This window comes from Anopheles arabiensis, chromosome 2 (genome assembly GCF_016920715.1).
Source record: "Anopheles arabiensis isolate DONGOLA chromosome 2, AaraD3, whole genome shotgun sequence".
Lineage (NCBI taxonomy): Eukaryota > Metazoa > Arthropoda > Insecta > Diptera > Culicidae > Anopheles > Anopheles arabiensis.
The window spans coordinates 77,632,556-77,654,420 of NC_053517.1; the positions used below are offsets into that span (position 1 = coordinate 77,632,556).

The following is a 21,865-nucleotide window of genomic DNA, read 5'->3' on the forward strand; positions in this document are numbered from 1 at the left end:
CTGGACAGGCGCGTACATGTGGCCGCTTGTGAAATAAAATGAAATAGATTAGCAGCATCCATCCATCGACCCCGTGGCATGTATATGCAGATAGTCGGCACAGAACTACAAACTGTTCTGATTCTTCCATGGCTTTTTTTCCTTAGTTTGCTGTTTCTCTCGCTCTTTCTCTCTCTGCCCCATGGTCAGAAACGGACAGCCGATTGGTTCGATCGAAATAAATAGAGAGGTAAAACGTTACTTGTTTAATGAAGTTGTTAGTACCACCCAGGGGCCAGAAGGTTACCCCCCTCTTTCCGGAACGGTAAACGTTAAACGGAATACGAGAGCAATTGAACGTTCAGCCTGTTCCGCAGCATCTTCTGAGCACGCATTGCGAAAGGGATGCGTTTGTTGGGTCCGTTAAGCAAATAAAATGTGATGATGGGCCACAGGGCCCGGCCAGTACTAAATGGAGCAAGGTTATAATTTTAAAATTATTTGCTGTGGCTTCTTATCCCTGTTTTTGTCCGGCACTATCCCGGTTTGCTTCTGTAAATGAGATTCTGAACATTCTTTACTCCACATATTTCGCACCTGGATTAGCAGTAATTACAGGCCGGTGGGCTGGCAAATGAACGGAAAGCGACCGTTTTCGTTTTGAAATAAAAGTAAACTAATGAGCCCGGTGAACTTATTATCGCCGCCGTCTGGGTCAATCCGCTGTGGCACCGGTTCTGCAATTTAAACGGCAATGCCCACAAACGACAACCTGTCGCGAAATCGTGCCACCGGTTAAGCCATTATCCCATACTTTACGGCCACTAGTGGCCACAAGCATTTGCACTCCGATTATCGCGTCGCACAAAACGGTCGCCGGTTTAAGATACAGTTCCCCGGAACGCTTAATCTCACCGCGTGTCGATCGATTCCGATTCCACGCCGTAGATTGGAGTTTGATGTTGCTTTTTATTATTGGCATGTCTGACAAGAACACACACACACACATCGTCTGGAGTCTAATGCAAAAAAATAACATTCACGCGTGTACATTTCCGCCTCTGTTTACTGGTGCTGGCCGGGAGATCCGTCTCGGGGGAAGCACGCCGCACGGTCCAACCGGCTTGCCAAGTAACAGGTTGCACAGCAAACGCGTCACGCGTAATAAAGTGGACGTAATTAAGCGACGATTTCGATGGGCACCGGTGTCTTGCGATACATTCGATAGAGGAAATAGTTAGCGTTTGTCCTTTTTTTTTTATTCACCAGTGAGACGATTTTTTATTGACGCTAATCCTAAACCTCTCTCTGCTTCAAAAAACGCGGTTTTATCCCTCTTGCCACACTGCCAGCAAAATGCCAACTCGTTTTAAATAAGGGCACAAGCGACAACTTGAAGCAAAACCCGACCGGTAGGAAAGCAAAAGAATGCACTAGAACCTTGTAGCTCGTTAAAATGGTCGAAAGATCGCAAAAAACGGCCATCGCACAACGAAAGACTTCAACGCTCGTGGCAGTGGCGCGTGTGGCGTTTTCGTAAGCGACGAACCCCCAAGCGGGATGGCGCCTACCGTTTAACATTCTAGCGCGCGGCACAGACACGGTCGCGACTGACCTTTATTTTGCCGCTTGACTTTGGCGAGAACTTGGGCAGAATTGTACCGATAGAATAACACGCTTCCTACCTTTACCCTATAACGGTGCCATAAGCGAGGTGGGTTTGGGCGAGCGACAGCAAAATAGCGATGGACACTGAGAGGTTCTCGAGGGGCAAACTGTTGTCACGATTTTTGCTTTCCCTTTCGTTTATTTAATCTCCGGTCGTGGGGAATCCACGGTGTCATGGTTGCTAGCCCGGGCAGGCTAAAGGGTTCTCGCTACCGTTGGTTGTTGGGAAAATGGAAAAACTCAACAACGCAATGAAGAATGATTACGTCGGATGTAGTACAATTTAAAGCAGAAACCACTTTAATTGCTGAATATAAGTTCTTAATGATGAAATGATTTTATTTCTGTTTCAAATATCTATAAAAACCTCTTAAAATACCAACTTGATTAATTTTTAGCTGCCTAAAATTTGCCTTCGCTAAAAGCTAAAAGAAAAAATCGCCCACCGTTCATCGTAATGTATCGAAGTCCTCCATCATCGCATAAATCCACCCGTCTACAGTTCGATCTACCGCACTCGCCGCCGCTCATAACCGATTGCAACGGCTAATTTGCGCACTTATTGTTAGCGGCAATGATGGTACAAAATTTCCACAAATTTGCCGCGTAACTCACGTTGACCGGTGTGGATTAATCTTAGCCTTGATGGGTTGAAAAGACCGCCACAATGCAGGACAAAGCAATCAAAGGGACGCATGTACGTACGATCAGTACCCCTCCTCTCTGCCTTCCTTTTTCGAGTTGCTGGCAGAGCCAGTGTACTCCCTAGACTACCGCAAGCTTCCCCGTTCAGTACGGTTGCTGTACGGCTAGTGGCCGATTTCTGCCAACACCAATCGATGGTTTATGTCTTAACGCTATTATTCCTTCCTGCCCAGCCCGTCATCGGAGGTGATCGTCGTCACCGTCGTCGTCGTCGTCGCCGTCTCGGGTAATTAATTCCGATACAGCACACTGCATACCGCGACGCACATCGAGCACGCGATTCGCAATCATCCAAAGGAAGGAAACGGAAAATTAAACGCTACTCACCGCACCGCAATCGATGTTTCGCGGTCGTCGTGGTGCGTGCTTGAGCTATATTCTCTTTTTTCACACGCTTTTGCCACACGATTATGAAGCGATGGAAGGGTATGAAAGGGTTTAGAAAGAGATTAATCAATGGTGTTAATCGGGCCAGCGATCATCATTATTGCAGTGTAGATTTAGTACTGCTCCGTTTTACTTAGTTTTTTAAACTCTAATTGAGTTGATTTATTTCACACTCAGGATCGAAGAATGGATTTATCGGTTCGTTATTATTATGCTGCATTCACTGCACGTTTAATTGTCCGCTTAGAATAACTATAGGATCGTGCTTCTTCTCCTGCCAGGCAATGAATATTGCTTCGATGCGCTTTTCTGTACCGCGCATCGTGATGGTTTAATAAATTATATCTTGTGTCACAGATTTACGAACAAGCTTGAAACGTGCTGCAAATGCTCAAACCGAATGCCACAAGAACAATGGTCCGCGCTGCTGATCCCCGCTGCAAATGATAATCTCCCCCGGATGGAAACAATGGAGCCCGCCCGGTCACGAAGACCAAGGTGCATACCATGCGCCGTCGATTGCATAAAATATCTTATTCCAGCCAGTCTCTAAGCGCTGCTATCAATAATCGTCCATTCGAAAGGAAATTGATTGATTATTCTGTGCCGGAATTGGATAGGCTTCTCTTGCTCTCCCTTCCTTTACACCCCTTACCCGTCAGTCTGATGTGAATTTTAGATGCTTTTCTTTTGTTTTTCAATTCTCAAATGTAGAATTTTTGCTGGTCGTTGCATCGGATTGAAAAAAACAAAAGGCACAACTCGTGACGAAGATCTTTTAACAGAACGGTGATCTTTCATTGACAATCCAAAAGGTATCTAGATAGGAATGGTGCATGTTGGATTATAATTTGAATTGAAATCGATCGTTCACAATCGCGAAAGAATGCGCTTTAATTGCAAGTCTTTTGGCTATTTCTAACTAGATTTTTTGTATATTTCTTATACAATTTTTGGTTATTGTACAAAACTTTGTATAAAACAAATAGTTTATCGCAGAAGAATAGTTTTACAAAAGAACTGTAAACAGAATGTTGAGTTTGACTTAAAACAAATTGTGCATGTGAGCATTATTATGTAAAAAAAAACTCGTTACAAAATATATAATCATATATACTACATGATTCACTGTGATGCATTTTTACTAGAGAAAAATGAATTTAAATCCAAGAATTCAACACGATCGCTGCCTAATCATAGAAATTGTGAAAACACTCGCCTCATAACACTAAACAAGAGTTATTTATAATTCACTCGCCAAACCCACTAATCATCTGCCAATGATACCTGCTACCCAGTGGAGGTAACCATCTGCTGCCGTTTTTTCTATCCCGAAATTCTAGCGCTCTGCTCTTTACCTCCAATGCAACGATCCTGCGAATGATCGTTGCGAGCGAAATTCATCGTAACGATTCAATCGCAGCGAATTGAGGCACATAATGATGGGTTTCATTTCGGCCGATGGCCGACCAGAGATCACTGTACCATGATTTTGCAGTTATTACACCTGGACTGGGAATTCTTTACACACTGGAACGTGACGTACCGACTGTCTGCAAGTTAAAGGGCTTACGGCTGTCTGGTTCTGGAGGTTGCAGCTTGCCTCCTCCCGTCTGCACCACCGGTGAGAAAACAATCACGTAACATCGAACATGGAAAGCAAGGAGCAATAACCTTTGCCACTGTGCAGCTAATCGTTGCCGCATTGCCTGTGCGCAAGAAATATCAAACGAACGAAAGAACAAACAGTCTAAACGGTAACAAGCGGCGGCAACCGATGCACACACACGCAATGCAACACCGAGAATGTGCAGGAGGGAGTGTACAGTTGCTTAAAATTGCCACTGCAATTGATGGAGAGAAAACGGGGAGGATCACTTATTTTACAAAACAAAAGTGTGTGTGTTTTTTCCTGTGAGAAACAAGGGAAGGCGATTACCTTTTTTGTTGAATTTTCTTGTTTTAACGCATAATTATTCTTGAGCAGTAAGGCAGAGAAACAAATCATATCTTTGTGTTGTTTTAATTGTTTTCTATGAGTCATCTTGTCGAACGCCTTTTAATGCAATAAAAAATAATCCCTGCTTCTTCTAGGAAATCTTACAACTTTCTTTCCATTTTTATAGCCCTGATCAATGCCTATGATCGGTCAAATGATTCATAATCCAATCATACTTAAAGAAATGAATTCTCCCTTTTTGCCATTACAGAGACCCCACAGCATGCTTTCATCGCGGAAAAGCAATAACATTTTATTCGCTTAAATTATAGCTTAAATTTCAGACAGAACCCACCGCTAATCATGGTGCTTGGTGACAGTAAAATATCACCTGTGTCATAACACCCCAACCGGGCGCACCATGGGTGGTAAATCGAACTGTTCATTTCCACCAACCCGCTGCCAAATGCGGCCCAAAGCACCCGTGCAAGCATTGCGTTCGCGAACGGACGTAAGAACCGTTAAAACGACACACGGAAACACTTCTCGCTCGCTCGAATCATGTTGTTCAATTTGTTCTGAACATCTTTCGCACCTTTTTCCCCCCTGCGCCCCTGCTTGGGATTGCGATGCCGAACTTGGGTCGTGCCATTTGCAAACAAATCGCGCCATCCCTCCGTTTCGTCGATCGTCCCCGATGGATTCTTTTTTTGTTCGAAAACAATTCCCCCATAACCGTTAAGGTGAAGAATCTCGCATCATCATCAACATCATCATGAACGTCACCTCGTGTAGCCGGTTGAAATCGTCCAACGAACGCGGCTTGCGATCGGGCAAAGGGTGTGTGTTCAGGTCGGCTCTCACAGCTTACCCTCTAGACCCAACCCTATTGGCTGCGTTCTAATGCAAAGCAGCAACGCGCGGACGGAACAGAATCGTTGTCGCATTTGGTGCCCGTACAGATTGGATTGGCCCGGAAACGGGCGGGCGGGAGACCACACGATCGATGTGCACGAAGCTAATCACTTTCGACTTGAACGGTTTTATGGGCGATTGTTGTTCGGTTTGGAGCGTTTGGGTGTTCCGTTGCCAGTTTTTGCGACTGGCGGTGCTTTACGCCGGCGGCCGGCAGTTGCTTTGTGTACTGGCGATGCACATAACTCGGTGGCTCCCGGATACGTTTGCGACGGCTACGATCGATTGCAGAATCGATGAATATTAATGGCCGAACTGATGTATGGAGTTGTAATGGTCCATAAACTGCGACTGTGTTGTAAGAGAGTTTTTAAGAGATTGGATGGCGATGAAGGCACGTTAAATTTTAGTATTTCATTTTCAAATTAGTTTGACGGAAATTGATTTATTTGAGGCACAACAATATCGATTTTAGTCCAAAACCAAGTGTCTTAACCGAAAACTATGCTGATAAACAGATTGCAAAACCACATGATTTAAAAAATGACATTTTTTGTTTGTCTGACGGTTGTTTGACGGTTGTTTGACGGTTGATTCATTACTTAAGGCTACGATAAATGTACGAGCACATAAACTCCAATTCCCATCTGCCTTACGTTCCGACAAACTCCGAATAATCGTTGATAACGGGCATTTCCCTTCCGTTCCGTTCTGTGCGCACATGGTTCTCGTTCGAACTGAGACAATTACCAACCACGCTGCAGATCAAAACAGAAATATTTTCATAATCGCTCCCACGCACACATTCCCGCCTCTGTATAGGCAAAATTCTACCGACGTCATTCACGAAGAATTTAATTCAACGTATTTCCAACCATTCCCCCCAAACACGCTCTAAGCTTGTTTCGAAGCATAACCATTGGCAGAGAAAGTTCAACGTTTTCCCCTTGCTGGCATCACACGTCGTACAGACAACAAAATCGCACAAACAGCTTAAATAAATTCTTAAGCAAAACAAGCAAGCTGAAGGCACAAGAATGAAATAGTTCCATCCCCCACTCTCAAAGAACGAACTGCGCCTTTGAAAGCCGGCTTAAGCCGATCTCTGCTGCCTGGGAAAATTCTCAGCAATTTCCATAGCGAGCATAAAACGGGCATCGGAAAGAAGCTTGACCAACTTGGCATAAAAAAGCCCCCAAGCTCTGCAACGGCAACCAATGAAAACAAAACCATTAACAACCGTTTCTTCACTCTCTCTCTTCTTGAGTTTTACGATTATGGCATGCGTGTGTGTGTGAAAGTGTAGAAGGGAGTTTTTTTTTAATTTGTAAGCTCTTTGTTTGACCCCTCCGCTATCAGTTAGCGGAAGAGCAGAAGATCGTATTAACAGTATCTTGTTGGAGATGAAGTGGAAATCATTTTCATTTTATTCACCCTTCTTTCAGCGCTGTAAAGAGTAAACAAAAGATGACCTTCTCGTCCTTCCCAAAAGGAAACACCGGTACCCTCTAGGGGAGCATTTTATTCAATCCGTACAACCGAAGGCGAATGCGAGGGAACACACACTACGACGACAAATAAAAACGGAAACTATATGCCGCTCGCAACAAATGAGATGTTTTTTTTCCACACCTCAAGCCATAATGCAAGATGCTTACCGTGACCACGGGTTTTGTACGGGCGAGAGCAAAATGCCTATGTTTGAGCCGCTGGCTGGATCGTCGGAAAAATCAACCACCTTCTCCACTATCCTCATGGTTTGGTCAATGACCAGCACCCAGTTTGTCTCACCAGCATCACAAAAGGGATTCGCACATAAAGCTTCGATGCTGGCATTACACCCACTCTGTTGCTCCACAGTTCGCAATACGGTTCGCCAGCAGCCAATTTTATTTCGCTCGATAGGCAGCTGTTCGCAGGTTTGCAGGTGATCTGAAGCAATATTTTACTTCCTTCCCTGTTTGCATATTGGATGCTTGCGCATTGGAAAGCGATGGAGGGAAAACAGTAATCGGAAAAGGAGAAAAAAACTGCTCCACACCATCTTAGAATATGTGGCTGGGTGGATGATAAAGGCAAGCTAACCAATATCCACACAATCGGATTGATTAGAGCGCAGACAAAGACGCGATGCCGTTGCGTACCATTATTCGCGCTCCGATGGGAGTAATTTTCAATTACAGACAAGCTAATAAAACCTCACCTAGCTGTAGAGGGAATTACTCTGCTCAGCTGTACTGATTTTCTTTTCCCCTTCGATGGGCCTTTCATTTGCCAATGATATCTGGCTGCTATGTGTGTGTGCTAATGCTTTCAGACAAAGCTCGAATAAAAAAATCGGCGTTGAAATGCCTCACAAAATAGGCAAAGCGTGTGTGCAAAAATCCAATGATCGACGAAGCTTGGGACGGTGTAAGCCCCGAGGAAATTGGCGTGTGAGGTCATTGTAAGGAAATTTGGTTGTTTGTGCCTGAGTTTTATTTTTTGCCCCTGGTTCTGAAAAGCGTTACCACCTTTGAACCGAACCAACCCGATCATTAAATGGGCGAGAGGTCCAATCTGTGAGTTCTGCAATTGATCAGCCCACTTAACTGATGCGATCGTGCCCATCCAGTGCAGATGTGTTTAAAAAAAAGCAAACAACAGATTATCGTTGCTAACAACACCAGAAATTCAGTGTAAACAGGCAGCCGCAGGAATGGTCATTATATTATCTGCAATTAATATTCTAATCATGCGCATTATAAATGCTTCCAACGCGATCAAAATCACTTCGTCATGTCCGATCGGGAGCGCAACGCAGAGAAGGTAATTAGTTTTGCATGGGTTGGATCACCGCACGCCAGGCTGGAGGCGCTACAACAGACACAGTGCCATAGTAGACAGGGTGCCATACCCGGTACGCATTGCATAAATTACACGCAATCCGCGTCCGCGGGCTAAAGTGTGAGAAGATGCGTTAACGTGGATCTAGTGCGTTCATCTTATCATGCGCTTCATGTGTGTGTGAAACGAGTTGATTGATAAAGTTAGAGCCTCCCTTCGAAGCGTTCTGTTTTTGCCGAAGGTCTGCACGTTTCTGCCATCGTATAACACAGCACAGCACCAACTCGCACCAACTTATCGTTGGCCGATGGTACAGGGTCGGTTATGATGCACACAGCCCCTTGGCTCATTACTAGTCATGAGCCGATGCGTACCGTAATGACCGGTGTTAATGGTGTGTCGATGCCAGAGCACACCTTCAACGCCCATTAATTCTGGGTTGATTTTGCATAATCATGGGATGGGAAAGAGAAGAAGATGCATACTGTTCCAAAAGAAACTGATTTCTCCCATCCAAAGGCGAGGGACAGGTAGTGTAGATTGGTTCAATTTTTGTTCGGCACTCACAGTTTTAAGCAGTGTAATTAATTATGGAAATTTTGCAACATTAATATGAAAGCTTCGGCTATAGGAAGATTCCATCAATCACAAATCCAGTAAAGCACACTTCAAGTGAGATAGACTATAAAATCAGCATTGGACTCAAAACCACAGACTGGAATTTTCCCATGTATACCACAATCCCATAACGTGCCCGAAACGAAGCTAACCCGATCGCGTCGAGGTCAGTGGCGCACGCTCGTTGGCCAAGCATAACCTTTTTTAATTCTCTTTTTGCTGATCGACTAATCGGCACGGCGTACACCTCGCGTGCCCGCATGACCGCAGTAGGTTATGCGTTAAAGGTGAAATTGTTAACCGTTGCACGAGATCGATCGATTCGGCACACTCACATAAGCACCAGGTTTCTTCTGATCGGTAAGCATTGTAAGCACTCGATTACTGGTGTGCATTTGCATCAAAATAAACGTATTTTAAAGAAATTGTATCAAAAAACGGCAACAGCAAGCGACGAACCGGCAGTTCTTTTATATCTTTATTATTTGTTTTTTATTTTTTATTTTTCAATCAAGTTTAAACAAGTTTAAACATGTTTAAACAACAAAAATGTTATGTACTCAAAACTATCAAAACTTGTGTCTTATATGCAAACACTTTTTCTCAATTTTACACAAAGATTTTCCCAATCACGGTTAAAAACTCATCGAGCACAGTCGTACAAAGGGTATAGCCAATAAGCTGCTGCTTTTCGATCATATCGATGACCACACCACTCGCGACCGCCCTCATAGCTTACACCCCTCGAAATGCGCTAATCACCTTATCCCAGTTTCGCTTTTTGGGTTTCATTTTCCACGGCGCCAAACCAACACATATAGGCCACACGGTTGGTCCAGCAGCAGCAGCAGCTCGATCGACCTGGTTAGCTTTGTAAATTATCTCCGATTAACGTGAACGTTGTTCCGATTGCGTTGACGGAGACGAGTCACCTGAGCACAGACATCGCAGCAATGCCATGTCAATTCCCTTCCTGCTGACGCGCAACGTTAATGCAGTTAGTGCTAATCGCGAATAAACGGCAGGAAATGGCCACTTCCGGGCAGTTTTTATTTTGTACGAATGCATCCCAAAATTTCACTTCCGAAGAATCACCTCATCTACTCTCTTTTGGAGGGTTAGATCTTGCCGAAGTAACAGACAAAGACAAAGCTAACGTCTTTCAGTATTTCAGTGACCTCAAACATAAGCGCAGGGTAATGTGTACCTGCAGATTAGAAATGTTCACGATCGAACTAGACACTAGACCACCCATTATCGGTATTGCTAAAACAAAGGTGCTGCGCTACCTTTCGTCTCCGAAAGTAGCCCACGGTCGGAAACGGCACATTACCATCGCTGACTCGCGCCCCGATTGATCGGCTAATCTTGGTCTGGTTTCGAATTGATCCGTCTGCGTGGAGTAGCAGAAACCGACGAGTGTTTGTGCCGCAATTTCCCTATCACCACCGCAGAGGTCACACTCGATCGAGTGCGGGGAAGAAAATGTATTGCAACTGTAGCAAACCATCGAACAAAGCGAAACCCCATGGAAAGAAACCTCATTAGTCAGCAAGGCGTTGGGACGGCGTAAGTTCATCCGATTAACGATTTGATTAACGAGATTACAAATTCTCTCCACAAGTGTGTGAGTGTGTATGTGGGAATAGGAGAAATGGAAACCCTAAACAGAAAGGGATCAGCGCACCAGCGGACAGTGGAACGGAAAAGCTGCCAATGCGGGTGGTGATTCCCGATTATGAATCACAACGGGAAATTAACTATTGTATCTGTTTGAAAGTGTTTTTTCGTTCTTTTTTTGAGTGCTATAGTTACTATTAACGAATCCCACATCCAAAGTTCACTTTCCCATGAGGTTGCATACCGCCAGCTGTGCTCACGAAAGGGAAGAACAATTTAATATTTTCGTATGTGATTAGACTGCATCAGATGTTAAGAACATTCTTGGTAGTTATAAATATTCAAATTAAGTACTGTTAGATATTTTCATGTTATTTTTTCAAAGATTTCTTACATTTAAAGACGGAGTATATTGTTTTTGAATTAAATTTATCATAAATTGTTGTCAATGTATCTATAATAAAAGCGGTTTCATTAACCACAGTTAATTAAGCAGTCTCGATTTTTATTAAATTGCTTTTCCCCCATTAAAGGACAAAAATTAAATTCCTTTAAAATAAATTAAGTTCTCTTGAGACCACTTAACGACAATTGCTATACACGATTACTTAATTGCAAAAAAAATCAATTATTACACGGCTTTAACTACAGTAACAATTTCATAAAGCTAATGTTTAGAAGAAATTATTTTCCAAAGTTAAAGGAGGTATTTGGCTGTTTCCGGCATCTAGTCGTTTGAATAACGAATTAATAAATCAAACATGAATCGTTATTTTAAAATCTCGCCAAGCCACACTAAAAAAGCAATCTAACAAATACAAATAAAACCAATCAAGCGCTACAAAACATACGCAAGCATGCAATTACTTTCATTAAAGCTCCTTGTCAGGAACAGATCCACCCTAAAGTGCGCACATAATTACACTCCCCCTTTAATACCACATTATTAATTTCTCACATTAATCTGGCAGTACCGCCAAAGCAAGCAGAAGGGGCCGCCCCTTGCCCTGCTGATGCCGGTAGAAATGTTTTGATCTTTATCTAAACGCCCCAACCCTTTCTTTGATCACCATGATTGGTACGTGTGTCCAGTTGGAAGTGGTCCACCAGCAGCAGGAATGAGGCAGCAGCATCAGAAACATTCAACTGCCGCTTTGCATACCTTCCGTCGAGCTATGGAATCAGAATTGAAGAATGAAAACGAATTAATTTCAATCCTAAATCCGTGTAAGGATCGTTCCCCGCCGGATGGATGGGGTTTTTGGAAAATTAGTTTGATCTAATTGCCGTCTTTCCCTTTTTTCTCATACACACACCCAGACACGGTACCACCGACGCACCGGGCCCGATTGGACGGTTGTAACCTAAATTCCCAGTTCTTTTTTTGGGTTGTGAAGAAATGATTTTTTTTAATTAAACCAAATCGTATCAGTGAGATTGATCACTCGAGAAAAGAAGGGCACAACGACAATGCAATCTGAAGGTACAAAACACCAGAAGCATTGCCCCCGTTTCCCGTCGAAGAAGCATATCACCGCGTACTTCTTTCGCGGCCAGAACAAAATCTCACTTTTCATTAAGCAACTGTACTGGGCCGTTCGTTACTGTCTGTCTGTTTTTGAACACGGCCAGTAGGTCCGGCACATCCGATCGGTAACCGGTCCGGTAGGCTAACCAATTATCTACCTCAGTTGCAGACCGAATTTTCGAAAGGGCCGTTCCGAGCCGTTCCCAAAAAAAAACCGTCTGCCGTTTTTGTTCTGCTTTCACTGGCAAAACAATACCGACATCGGCAAGTGCACTTGCTCGACAACCTCGAGACTTATCTAATTTTGTTTTGCTCCCGCGAGCTATTACCGATCGATCGATCGGGTGGTGGAATGGGAGACTGTGGACTAGAAAATAAAATTAAGAGAAAAGCGTTCGATTTTTCCCGCGCTCGTGTGCGGGTGCCCTGGTTGCGTAAGTTGAGTTGGTGGTGGTCGTGGATCGAGGATGGCTTCGATGCGTGAGTGCGCGATGCAGCAGTCGCTCGGTTGGCCGGTGTAATCACCGTAGCCCGTAGATTCTGGGGCGTCTGAAGCATAGCGCACGCATCGTATGGCTCCATTTCTGGGACGGCAATGATTGAAGCGTACCGGATTACCGTTTATAGCGAAGCGGGATCAATTTTTCCATCTGGGGCATGTAATTGCTGTCCACAGCGTATTCCGCTGGAAGTAGCAAAGAGGGTGGAAAAGAGCGGTCCATTTTTGGGACATTGCCGGACAGGTTGTACCGAGAAGGGAATGCAGTTGCAGATCATCTGCAGTTGTGCATCGGGTCTGATATCGGTGGCTTAGAGAAACAACAGACTTTGAGGCAACTCATGATGTCGTTTGAAGATATATTTTATCATAACATTTGATGTACGATTTGTAGCCTCAGTCTTAAACGGTTCTAATCAAACAACAAAAACCTTTTTTGAGCAGATAGTGGTATTTTTGATTTTAGTTTTCAATAAATTTGAGAGTTTTGGGTTTGAACAAAAAGATCACGCATTTAAATACTTAACTCTCCTACTTAATCAATTGCCTAAGGAAGTCTGTCAATCTTGAAGCACATTATTTAATTATCAAGTACCTCAGCTAACGGTAGCTAAAGACCATCGCACTAATGTGTTGCACTTCTTCACCGATTCTTCCCTCAATGGGCAACCCAACACATTCTGAAAAGAAATTGTTATTTTGTGTCCATTTCGGTCCTTTCACTCAGCGGCAGCAAACAACAGCAAATTGTTTCTGGTAAGGTAATGATCGTACCCATCACATATCAGAACATCAAAAGCGCTTGCCCTCATTCCGCGCGCAATGATCGATCGATGCGGTGGCCCCGAAGAAGAATGTTTGGCGTGTCGTGGAAGGCACGCTGCGCGATGACCGATCGATTGTTGATAAGCAGCTTTCCTGAAAAGGCCACGGACATGTTCCCCCCGTCAACCCCTTTCGACATTAATGCAAAATCGAAACAAACCATGAACGACAACAACGAAAAAAAAATGCAATCTCTCGAACGAATCTTTAAGGTGTTGAAAAACCAAATTAAAAAAGAGGTGAATGGGGTTTCGAAAAATCAATAACACACGCTGAAGTTGAGCATATTATATTTGACTACTTTAGTTTGACTTAATTCATGTTTCGCTGAATAAAAATCATTTTTCAAAATGCACCTCTCTATAGAAACATTTAAAATAGCTGCACCGCTGATCTTCAAAATTCATCAATCATTTCGGGATCGTTATTGATCTCTATTAGAGTCTATTCATGGTTTCACCATGTCGGCATATCTTAGATCTTAGCGTTGTATCGATTTCAAACTCCCACACCGTGAATTGTAACTTATACTCTACAAAGTATCAAGGCATTGGGCAGTCAAAGCTCTACATACTCCAAACCAACATGCCGATTTCCATTTCCTGCGATAAATGTAGATCACACAGCTTTGCACAGCATGACACACAGCCCTGTAGTAAGGAAGCACACTGTTCATTGTGTTCCATACTATTTCGATTCTTACATCCCTCACATCGATGCGTTTGGTGCGCCACAAAGGGAGCATAAATCTTGTTGCTGGTACACATCTGAATCGTACAGTTTAGAGCTTACAAACGGGAGACACCCGACTACCCTGGCACGGGCATCTCCGTCCTCTAATCACGCAAGCTTCACGGCAATAATAGGCGCCCTGGAACGACTTCCCATTAGCACCTGAACGGCGATAAATACGACCAGCTTCTTGTTGCTCTTTGGCGCAGCATCGAACAGATTCTAGGTTGTCTAACTGCACCGCGGCTGGATGATGATGATGCTGTGGCGTCCGGTGGTGAAAGCATAGAACATAGAAAATCAAAGCGACGTTGTCATAATTATAAATCTCAACCAACTCTCTCAACACCGTTTACTGTTTACCAAACAACGTTTGTCCGTTTGCCCACTCTCTCGCTCTGTATCAATCGGTCGCTTCCTTTGCTACGTTTGTGCAGGAGAATGCAATTGACGCTAATAACGGGTGACATGACGACTCGCTAACTAATAAATAGACGAGCGGTAAATTATCCCGAGCCGAACGTTCGAGCGGCATTGTAGTTGTGAGATTCAAGCTACCCGTGCCAGTGAGTCGATAAAAGGAAAAGCAAATAGAATTATTAAGCAATCCAGTCTATTGGAAGGAATGTTAACGAAACAGTCATTCTGAGTGTGAGTTAAAATATTATCTTCTCATACATTCTTATCATATATTGTTCTGGAATGTATCGGAATTTATAGTAAACCCAAGGGACGAGCTAGAGCCAATTACTGTCCCTCCACATCACCCCTCCCAAAACCGGTCCAGGAGCATAGAATCGTGACACGGAAGAATACACCCGATGCACGTGATGCAACCCCAAACCCCACTGTCCCCGGTAATTGGCCAAACGATCAATATCAGCAGTAGCTGTTTAGATTGATTGGCTGACTAGTTGATAAAATGATGATGTTCATGCGTGGCGCTCGTCCCATCGCTGCATTCATGGGGCGATCATGGGAAGAAAATGCCTTCCCCTAGCTTCCGTTAGAGTGCACCTGTTCGCTTGCCTGCCACCACCTCCTCGACCAACGAGTGTACAATTTACCCACCCCAAAATAACATTTGTTTTAATGGCCTGTACCTGTGTATGTTTTCCATCTTCCTTCCGCCCCAGCCACCCACAAGGTAACGTGCGCCGACGAGACGATGCGGGTCGACGTTGCACTGCCGTCGGAAAACTTCTCCAGCGAGGCCGTCTATCTGGACGGTATGAAGGGCTATCCGGATCCGAAGTGTAAGCCCACCATACGGGAGAATCTGGCCGTGTTTGAGCTTTCGCTCACCAACATCTACGATTGCGGTGTGACACGGGTGATCAATCAAATTACGGTACGTACCCGGCGTGTGTGTGTTCCTGTCATTGAGCGCAATGGAAGGGTGGGTGTTTTGCAGATGCTAATCAACACGACAACTTTTGCTTAATTTTTCCTTTACAGGGGAAGAAAGTTTTCTATCATCGAATCATCGTCGAGACCGGACCGGACACTGGCAAGGAGATCGTGAGCGTAAAGTGCATCACCACCGGGCCGAGCTACAATGTGACGCACGGTATCGTGAAGCGGGATGTGCTACCCGCCGGCTTCCAGGAACCAGAGTAAGTGTTTAAGCTGTTTTTAATGTATTTTTTACACCGTTCTACTATACTATACGTTCAACGTAAGAAGCCATCCATAAATAACGTTAGCATAAAAAATGAAGTTAGTTTAAAAAAGATTAAAGCAGCTATCGAATCATTCATGAGGTACGTGACGCAATATTATACACACCCCGTTGGACTCCTTCCTCTCGCTAGGGTAACGACATGTAACGATGGAAGAATCTCCCTCTACTCCCCTTCCCTTATCGCCACTTCTTTGGCCATCTGTTGGTCTCCTGGTGAAATCAGGATTGTAATAAAATATGCATATTATTTTGCTAGGACTTCAAAATGACCAAGATCCCTTTCGTTGCCCAGTTGCTGAATTCTTCAAAAACTCTACGTACGAAACATGCTTAAAAGTCTGAGAGTCAGTCAGATAATTGACGTTCCTAGAGATCAGTAGAATCAACAAGTGTTTCAAAACGGCACGATACAATTATAGAAATGTATAACTTTTTTATAATTTTATGTATAGAGTCTACTCATATGCCAAGGTTTAGCAAAAAACAACAAATTACTTAAATTGCTTAAAATAATTTAGCAAAAAAGGTACAAATTAGCAAAAAAAAAATAAGTCACCACATGTCCATGATAAAATTCGAATGCATATTTATTGCACTAATTGGGTCCTCCTAATCAAATGTTTTCTCAACCAATCTGAATCTAGGGACCACTTTTCTGGTATACGAAAACCTATACTTGTAACGAGAGCAAACACATTGATTTAATTTTTTTATGCACTAGTTAATTTGGCCCGGTTACAGGGTTATGCAAGATAATTTCAAGAAATCTTATAGCTATAGGCTGCGCGCAAAAAAATTAAAATACAACGCCAATTCCTGGTGACTTTTAAGGAACACATTATTAGAAACTTTATGATCTCATACTGATCCGGCGACTGGTTCCGAACGCATGTCCTGGAATTTTACAGATCTCTTACAGATGAAAGAACTTATTCTAATCTCATCTCCATTGAGCTTGACTCTATACCGAAACTGAAACTGCTCTCAAAGCCGTATTGGCCCTGGAATTGATCGCCAACCTATACCAGAACTTACACTGAACCCATATCGGCTCTTGAACTAATCCTTACCCCGTACAAATTCTGTAACATGTACCTATTGTACTGCAACTGATCCCAAACACATACTGGTCATTGAATTGATTAAGATTCCATATCGATTCTGAAACAGATCGTAACCCCATTTTAGGTCCTGATACTGATCCTCTTTTTAATTCGGGTCCAAAAATAGTACCTACATCTGTCTCAGTCATGGAACTTTCCAGTCCAGTGGTTTTCCTTTTTGCATTGGGAGGTACCGCAGTATTATCTTCAATTCGGATACTTAATAACATGCCTGTCCTGGGTTCAATTCTCGTAAGGACCGTCACCCTAATCAAGTATTGATGATCAGGCTGCGTAGTACTTAAAAAAGTCTCGAAAGCCTGTATAGGCCGGCTTAACCCACCTATATTCCTATATAATTTTGAAGTTTCCTGAACAGTTTGTTGGACCACTTTCTGTGGAAAGCTTTCCTTACACGTCATAGATGACATTCTTTAGCTATGTTTCGGCTAAAAAATAGACCCGAATATAGAAACATCTCAAATCTCGTTTCATTATCCAGGAGCACTATTCCAGTTATGTTTTAATAATGTTATGACCTTAATTTATAATAGATTTAAGTATTCGAAAGGCCGTATTTAGGTTTGAGCGACTAGTCTATATTGAATATTTTCGTATCGTCTTTTAAGAGCGACTGGTGTTGCTGTCAATTTTTTATAAAGTTGTTGGACATCGGGGGTCTTTTGCATCGATTCAGAGAGATAGACTTTATATCTTCAAGTCGATAAGACAATGTAAGACAAAGAGTCATAATAAAACAATTATTCACCACCTCAAGTCTTCTAAAAAGGCAAAATTGTACTTCATTGTAATCAATATTTGTGTGAAACCTATACCTATCCAATAGATTGCCAAGAACATGCCATGCTTTCATTTACATACATTTACTCACCCTTACAATTTCCCTCTCCATCTCTCCTTCTTCATTACAGAGATCTCGAAATAACGACCTCGATCACGGAGAATGCCCCCGAACCGTCACTCGGTATTGCGATCCGCCAGGGCGACAAGCTGGTATCGGGCGACCTTAACGTTAGCCCCGGGGCTCACCTGCAGATGGAAATTTTCCTCGACAACCGTTCGGCACCAATTTACGGGCTCGGCGTCAACTACATGCTCGTCACCGACACCAAATACCAGGAGGAAACGATCATTTTCAACGGGTAAGCTGGGCTTTAACGCGCCTTTGACACTATCCCGCCGACAGCCGAAGGTCATGCCAGTACTTTACCCGCCTAACCTTTTTCCCCACTGTTCTGCAGCTGCTCGGTTGATCCGTATCTGTTCGAAAACTTTAACACGGTCGACGGTGACCTGCTGGCGGCCAAGTTCCGCGCGTTCAAGTTCCCCGAGTCGACCTACGTCCAGTTCCGCGGCACCGTCAACGTGTGCGTCGATCGGTGCAAGGGTGTAATCTGCAGCAACGGTCAGACGGCGTTCGGACGGCGGAAACGCGAGATCAGTGCTGCACCGGCCGACCCGAACAAGGTGTACGAAGTCACCATGACTACCTTCATCAAGGTGAACTACGACGAGAATGCAGATCAGAGTAAGTTGTGGTGCAGCGGTTGGCGTTATTCCAGTACCTTATTTTAGCTCTCTTTCTGTCTCTCCCTTATTGCAACAGACACCGTATCGGAGATTGATCAGAAAATTCGCCAGCTGAAGCTCACCAACCAGAAGCTTGCCCGCAACAGCCGTGCCGGCAACGTGTTCGAGAGCATCCACAATGTGCCAGCCCGGACGGCGGATGTGGAGCAGCCGGAAGCCACAACCCTGCCGGCGGACAACGAGAGCGCCAAGGTCGAGGAGACGATCGTGTTCCGCGAAGTGATCACCCGGCAGGAGGAGCAGGAGGACGCATCGTTCGAGAGCGCCAGCGGTAGCTCCCGGCGGACGGGCTGGCTACTGGGCGTCCTGCTTGCCGCACTCTGCACGATCGCACTCGAGATCGTTCGCCATTGAAAGTCACGATTTCTCACGCGGTGAGCATGATCTCTCTCGCACACCGGAACCAAACAAGGCAAAAAAAAAGAAGAAAAAGCAAAACAAATACGGACTGCCGTGCTCGGCGGGCTGAAGTGGACGAATCGGCGCGAACGACGCTATGTCACACTTCCATTTTGGCCATCGCCGACCGTGGACGGTCCTATGCATTCTGGAGAAACTGGAGACAACACTGGACGCACGGTGCTGTCTCACCGTACGGGGTGGGAATTATTAATTTAGAACGTGAGGGTACAACAAGCTGTAAATATTCGATTCCTGTGTAGGCAGTGGCACCGTCGGTGAGAGAGCACACGAGAGCAAACACTGGGGTTCATGCATGTTTTTAGCAGCGGGTTTTCTTTTTGTAATTTTACGCGACAGTTTACACTAATAGCACAAAATTGAACGCTGAACAAATTAGACACTAATTAACGTTTGAAGAGATACTAATAGAAACGCTTGTGCACTGGGAGAATATTTCAGCGTGCGAAACGAAAAGGAAAATTCATTTTACTTGGGCAGTTTAAGAACACGCGGAACGAAAACAATAGGATTAAAACATACTAAAGTTGCTGGTTGTGTGTGCGAAAAAAAATCAAACACACAACACGATCGTGCTTCGGGATATAAGCAAAAACGCGTCTGTACGATGCTGATCGGTACGAACTTGTCGGTAAAAGGTTGCGTTCACGCGTAAACGCGCAGCTCTAGCCGCAGTAAGATAAGATAATGCTAGTCTAATTACTGTTTAATTGGGCGGACAAGAACTGACAGGGAAAACGGAATGCGCCCAAAAGGACAGAGGCGCCCAGCGAGCCGATGCGACGATATGGAGGTAATCGGGGCCACAAAAGCCTTCCGCCGCGCGCTTACACTAACAGGGGGAGAGACAAAGAAATCACTGATCGTAAACTCCTTCAATGGGACCACGAATCACCGAATCCGCAAATGTGAGGAATAAAATAAAGCATCATTAATAGCATTAACGACCGATAAACAATGTAAAAGGGTGGCCCCATCGGTGGCCGTCGCGCTAACGCCAGCAATAATTGTGAAAATTGTGCGAAAATCTAGGAAAATAAAGCTAACCGTAAAACTAAACTCGTGCTTGTTTATTTTATTTTATTTTTTATTAATGTTAATTGTTCGGCCCTATTGAGTTACAGAAATAGAACTTACTAACTTAAGCGTACAATAATTCGGAAGTAAGTAAAGGACGGAACGTAAGGTGCGACAAGGAGCATAAAAATGTACACGGGACAGAAGGTAGGGAGCATCGATCGTATGAAACAACAGGCTAAAGAAGTCCTATACGAAAGAAAGCCTAAGCTACCGAGAGGTGGTGCTCCATCTTAGCTAGGCCTTATAGAGAGCATCTATGGTCATACGAAGGAAGGGGAATAGAGTGATGACCCAGCGACCTACGAAATGCAATCCTTGTAAATCATTTCTAAATCCTTTCAATCCTTTGGACCATAAATACTTGAACAGGAGATCAGATGATACAGGCATATTCCAATACGTAACGGACCCAGCAACAATAAAGGGACTTAAGACAGAATGGATCGCGAATTTCAGTGGATATTCTGTTTATTATTATTTATTTTCATATTGTCAGCCGCCCAGAGTTTCACAATAATATATCTTACAAACTAAGGAAGAATGAAATGTTAAGGATGGAGGATTGATGATATAGATAAGGACTCGAAAAGACGAGAGCGAAAACTGGACAAGGGAATGTGGTAGTCGAACATATCATGAACTTGATTAAATGAAGCGCAAGCTCTCAAAATCGGATCTTCCTGGCCAAAAGCTGAACGTCGGGAGAGGTTGAAATTGGGAGATCTGTCGCGGAGACGACGAGGAATACAGCTGAGGAGCGAGGGATCATCGATATTGGAGGTAAGTAGGCTGGCGATGAAGTATGACTGCGCTTGTGAATGTCGCGATTTGATTTCCATCAAGCCTAGCATACGACAGCGGAAAGAATATGAGGACACAGGTGCATTATATCTGTGAAGAAATCTACGTATTGCGATACGTGTAAATTTCCTCTGCACTCTCTCACTAGTCTCTGCATAGCGACGCCTCCAATCGGGGTCCACACAAAACTAGCGAATTCCAACATAGTACAGTGCCTTCAGGTATAGCGGATCTCTCAGCTCAGAGGCCAGACAAGCAATGAGTCCCAGCACTTTGTTTGCTTTATCAACGACATGGTTGATCAGGTCGTTGAATGTGATGGTGTCATCGAGCCAAACACCAAGGTCCTTAATTGAAGATCTGAGTTTGACCAAAAAAGCAGTCCTATGAAATTTTTCCTATAGGACGACACAACATTTAGGAGGACAAAGCACTAACCCATTAGACGAGCAACAAGTAGAAACATTATTTAAAAAATACTGAAGTGATTCACAATCACCACGACAGATATAATCAAGACATTTATTGGCCCTTATTGATAACATCGTCCGTATGCTCTTTCTTTCTGATCAAATAAGACTTCTGAAAAGAGAAATTCTGATCAAATAAGACGCCGAGATCCTTAGACAAATCCACACAGGAGCATTACAGAGACTGTATAGTGAGATATACATGTACAGGATTGGACAAAAAACACATCATTTTTTTCGTTACACAGGACTAAGCCGATAGAAGGACATCATGTAGAGAAGTTACAAAGCCAGGATTGAAGCACGAGACAAAATCAGCTGTAGAGGATACAAGAAGAATAACTTTAACGTCATTTGCATATAGCAGGAAATCGTTAACAGGAAGAATAGAAGTACAGTCTTTAACGAACTGTAAGGGACTAAGGAAACTGACTTGTGGGAAACCCTATGGACTA

At 43.9% G+C, this 21,865-nt stretch overlaps 1 protein-coding gene across 2 annotated transcripts in view; it reads left to right on the forward strand.

Annotated features, from left to right (window-relative positions):
• The window catches only part of LOC120894148, a 53,773-nt gene extending 33,655 nt beyond the window's left edge, over positions 1–20,118 (forward strand). For both annotated transcript variants that reach the window (XM_040296560.1, XM_040296561.1), the window contains exons 3-7: positions 15,378–15,592; positions 15,700–15,857; positions 17,961–18,191; positions 18,291–18,577; positions 18,656–20,118. In XM_040296560.1, coding sequence (XP_040152494.1) covers positions 15,378–15,592; positions 15,700–15,857; positions 17,961–18,191; positions 18,291–18,577; positions 18,656–18,993 — 1,229 coding nt within the window. In that variant the 3' untranslated portion in view covers positions 18,994–20,118. The remainder of the gene's footprint in view (positions 1–15,377; positions 15,593–15,699; positions 15,858–17,960; positions 18,192–18,290; positions 18,578–18,655) is intronic.
• The last annotated feature ends 1,747 nt before the right edge of the window (positions 20,119–21,865 follow it).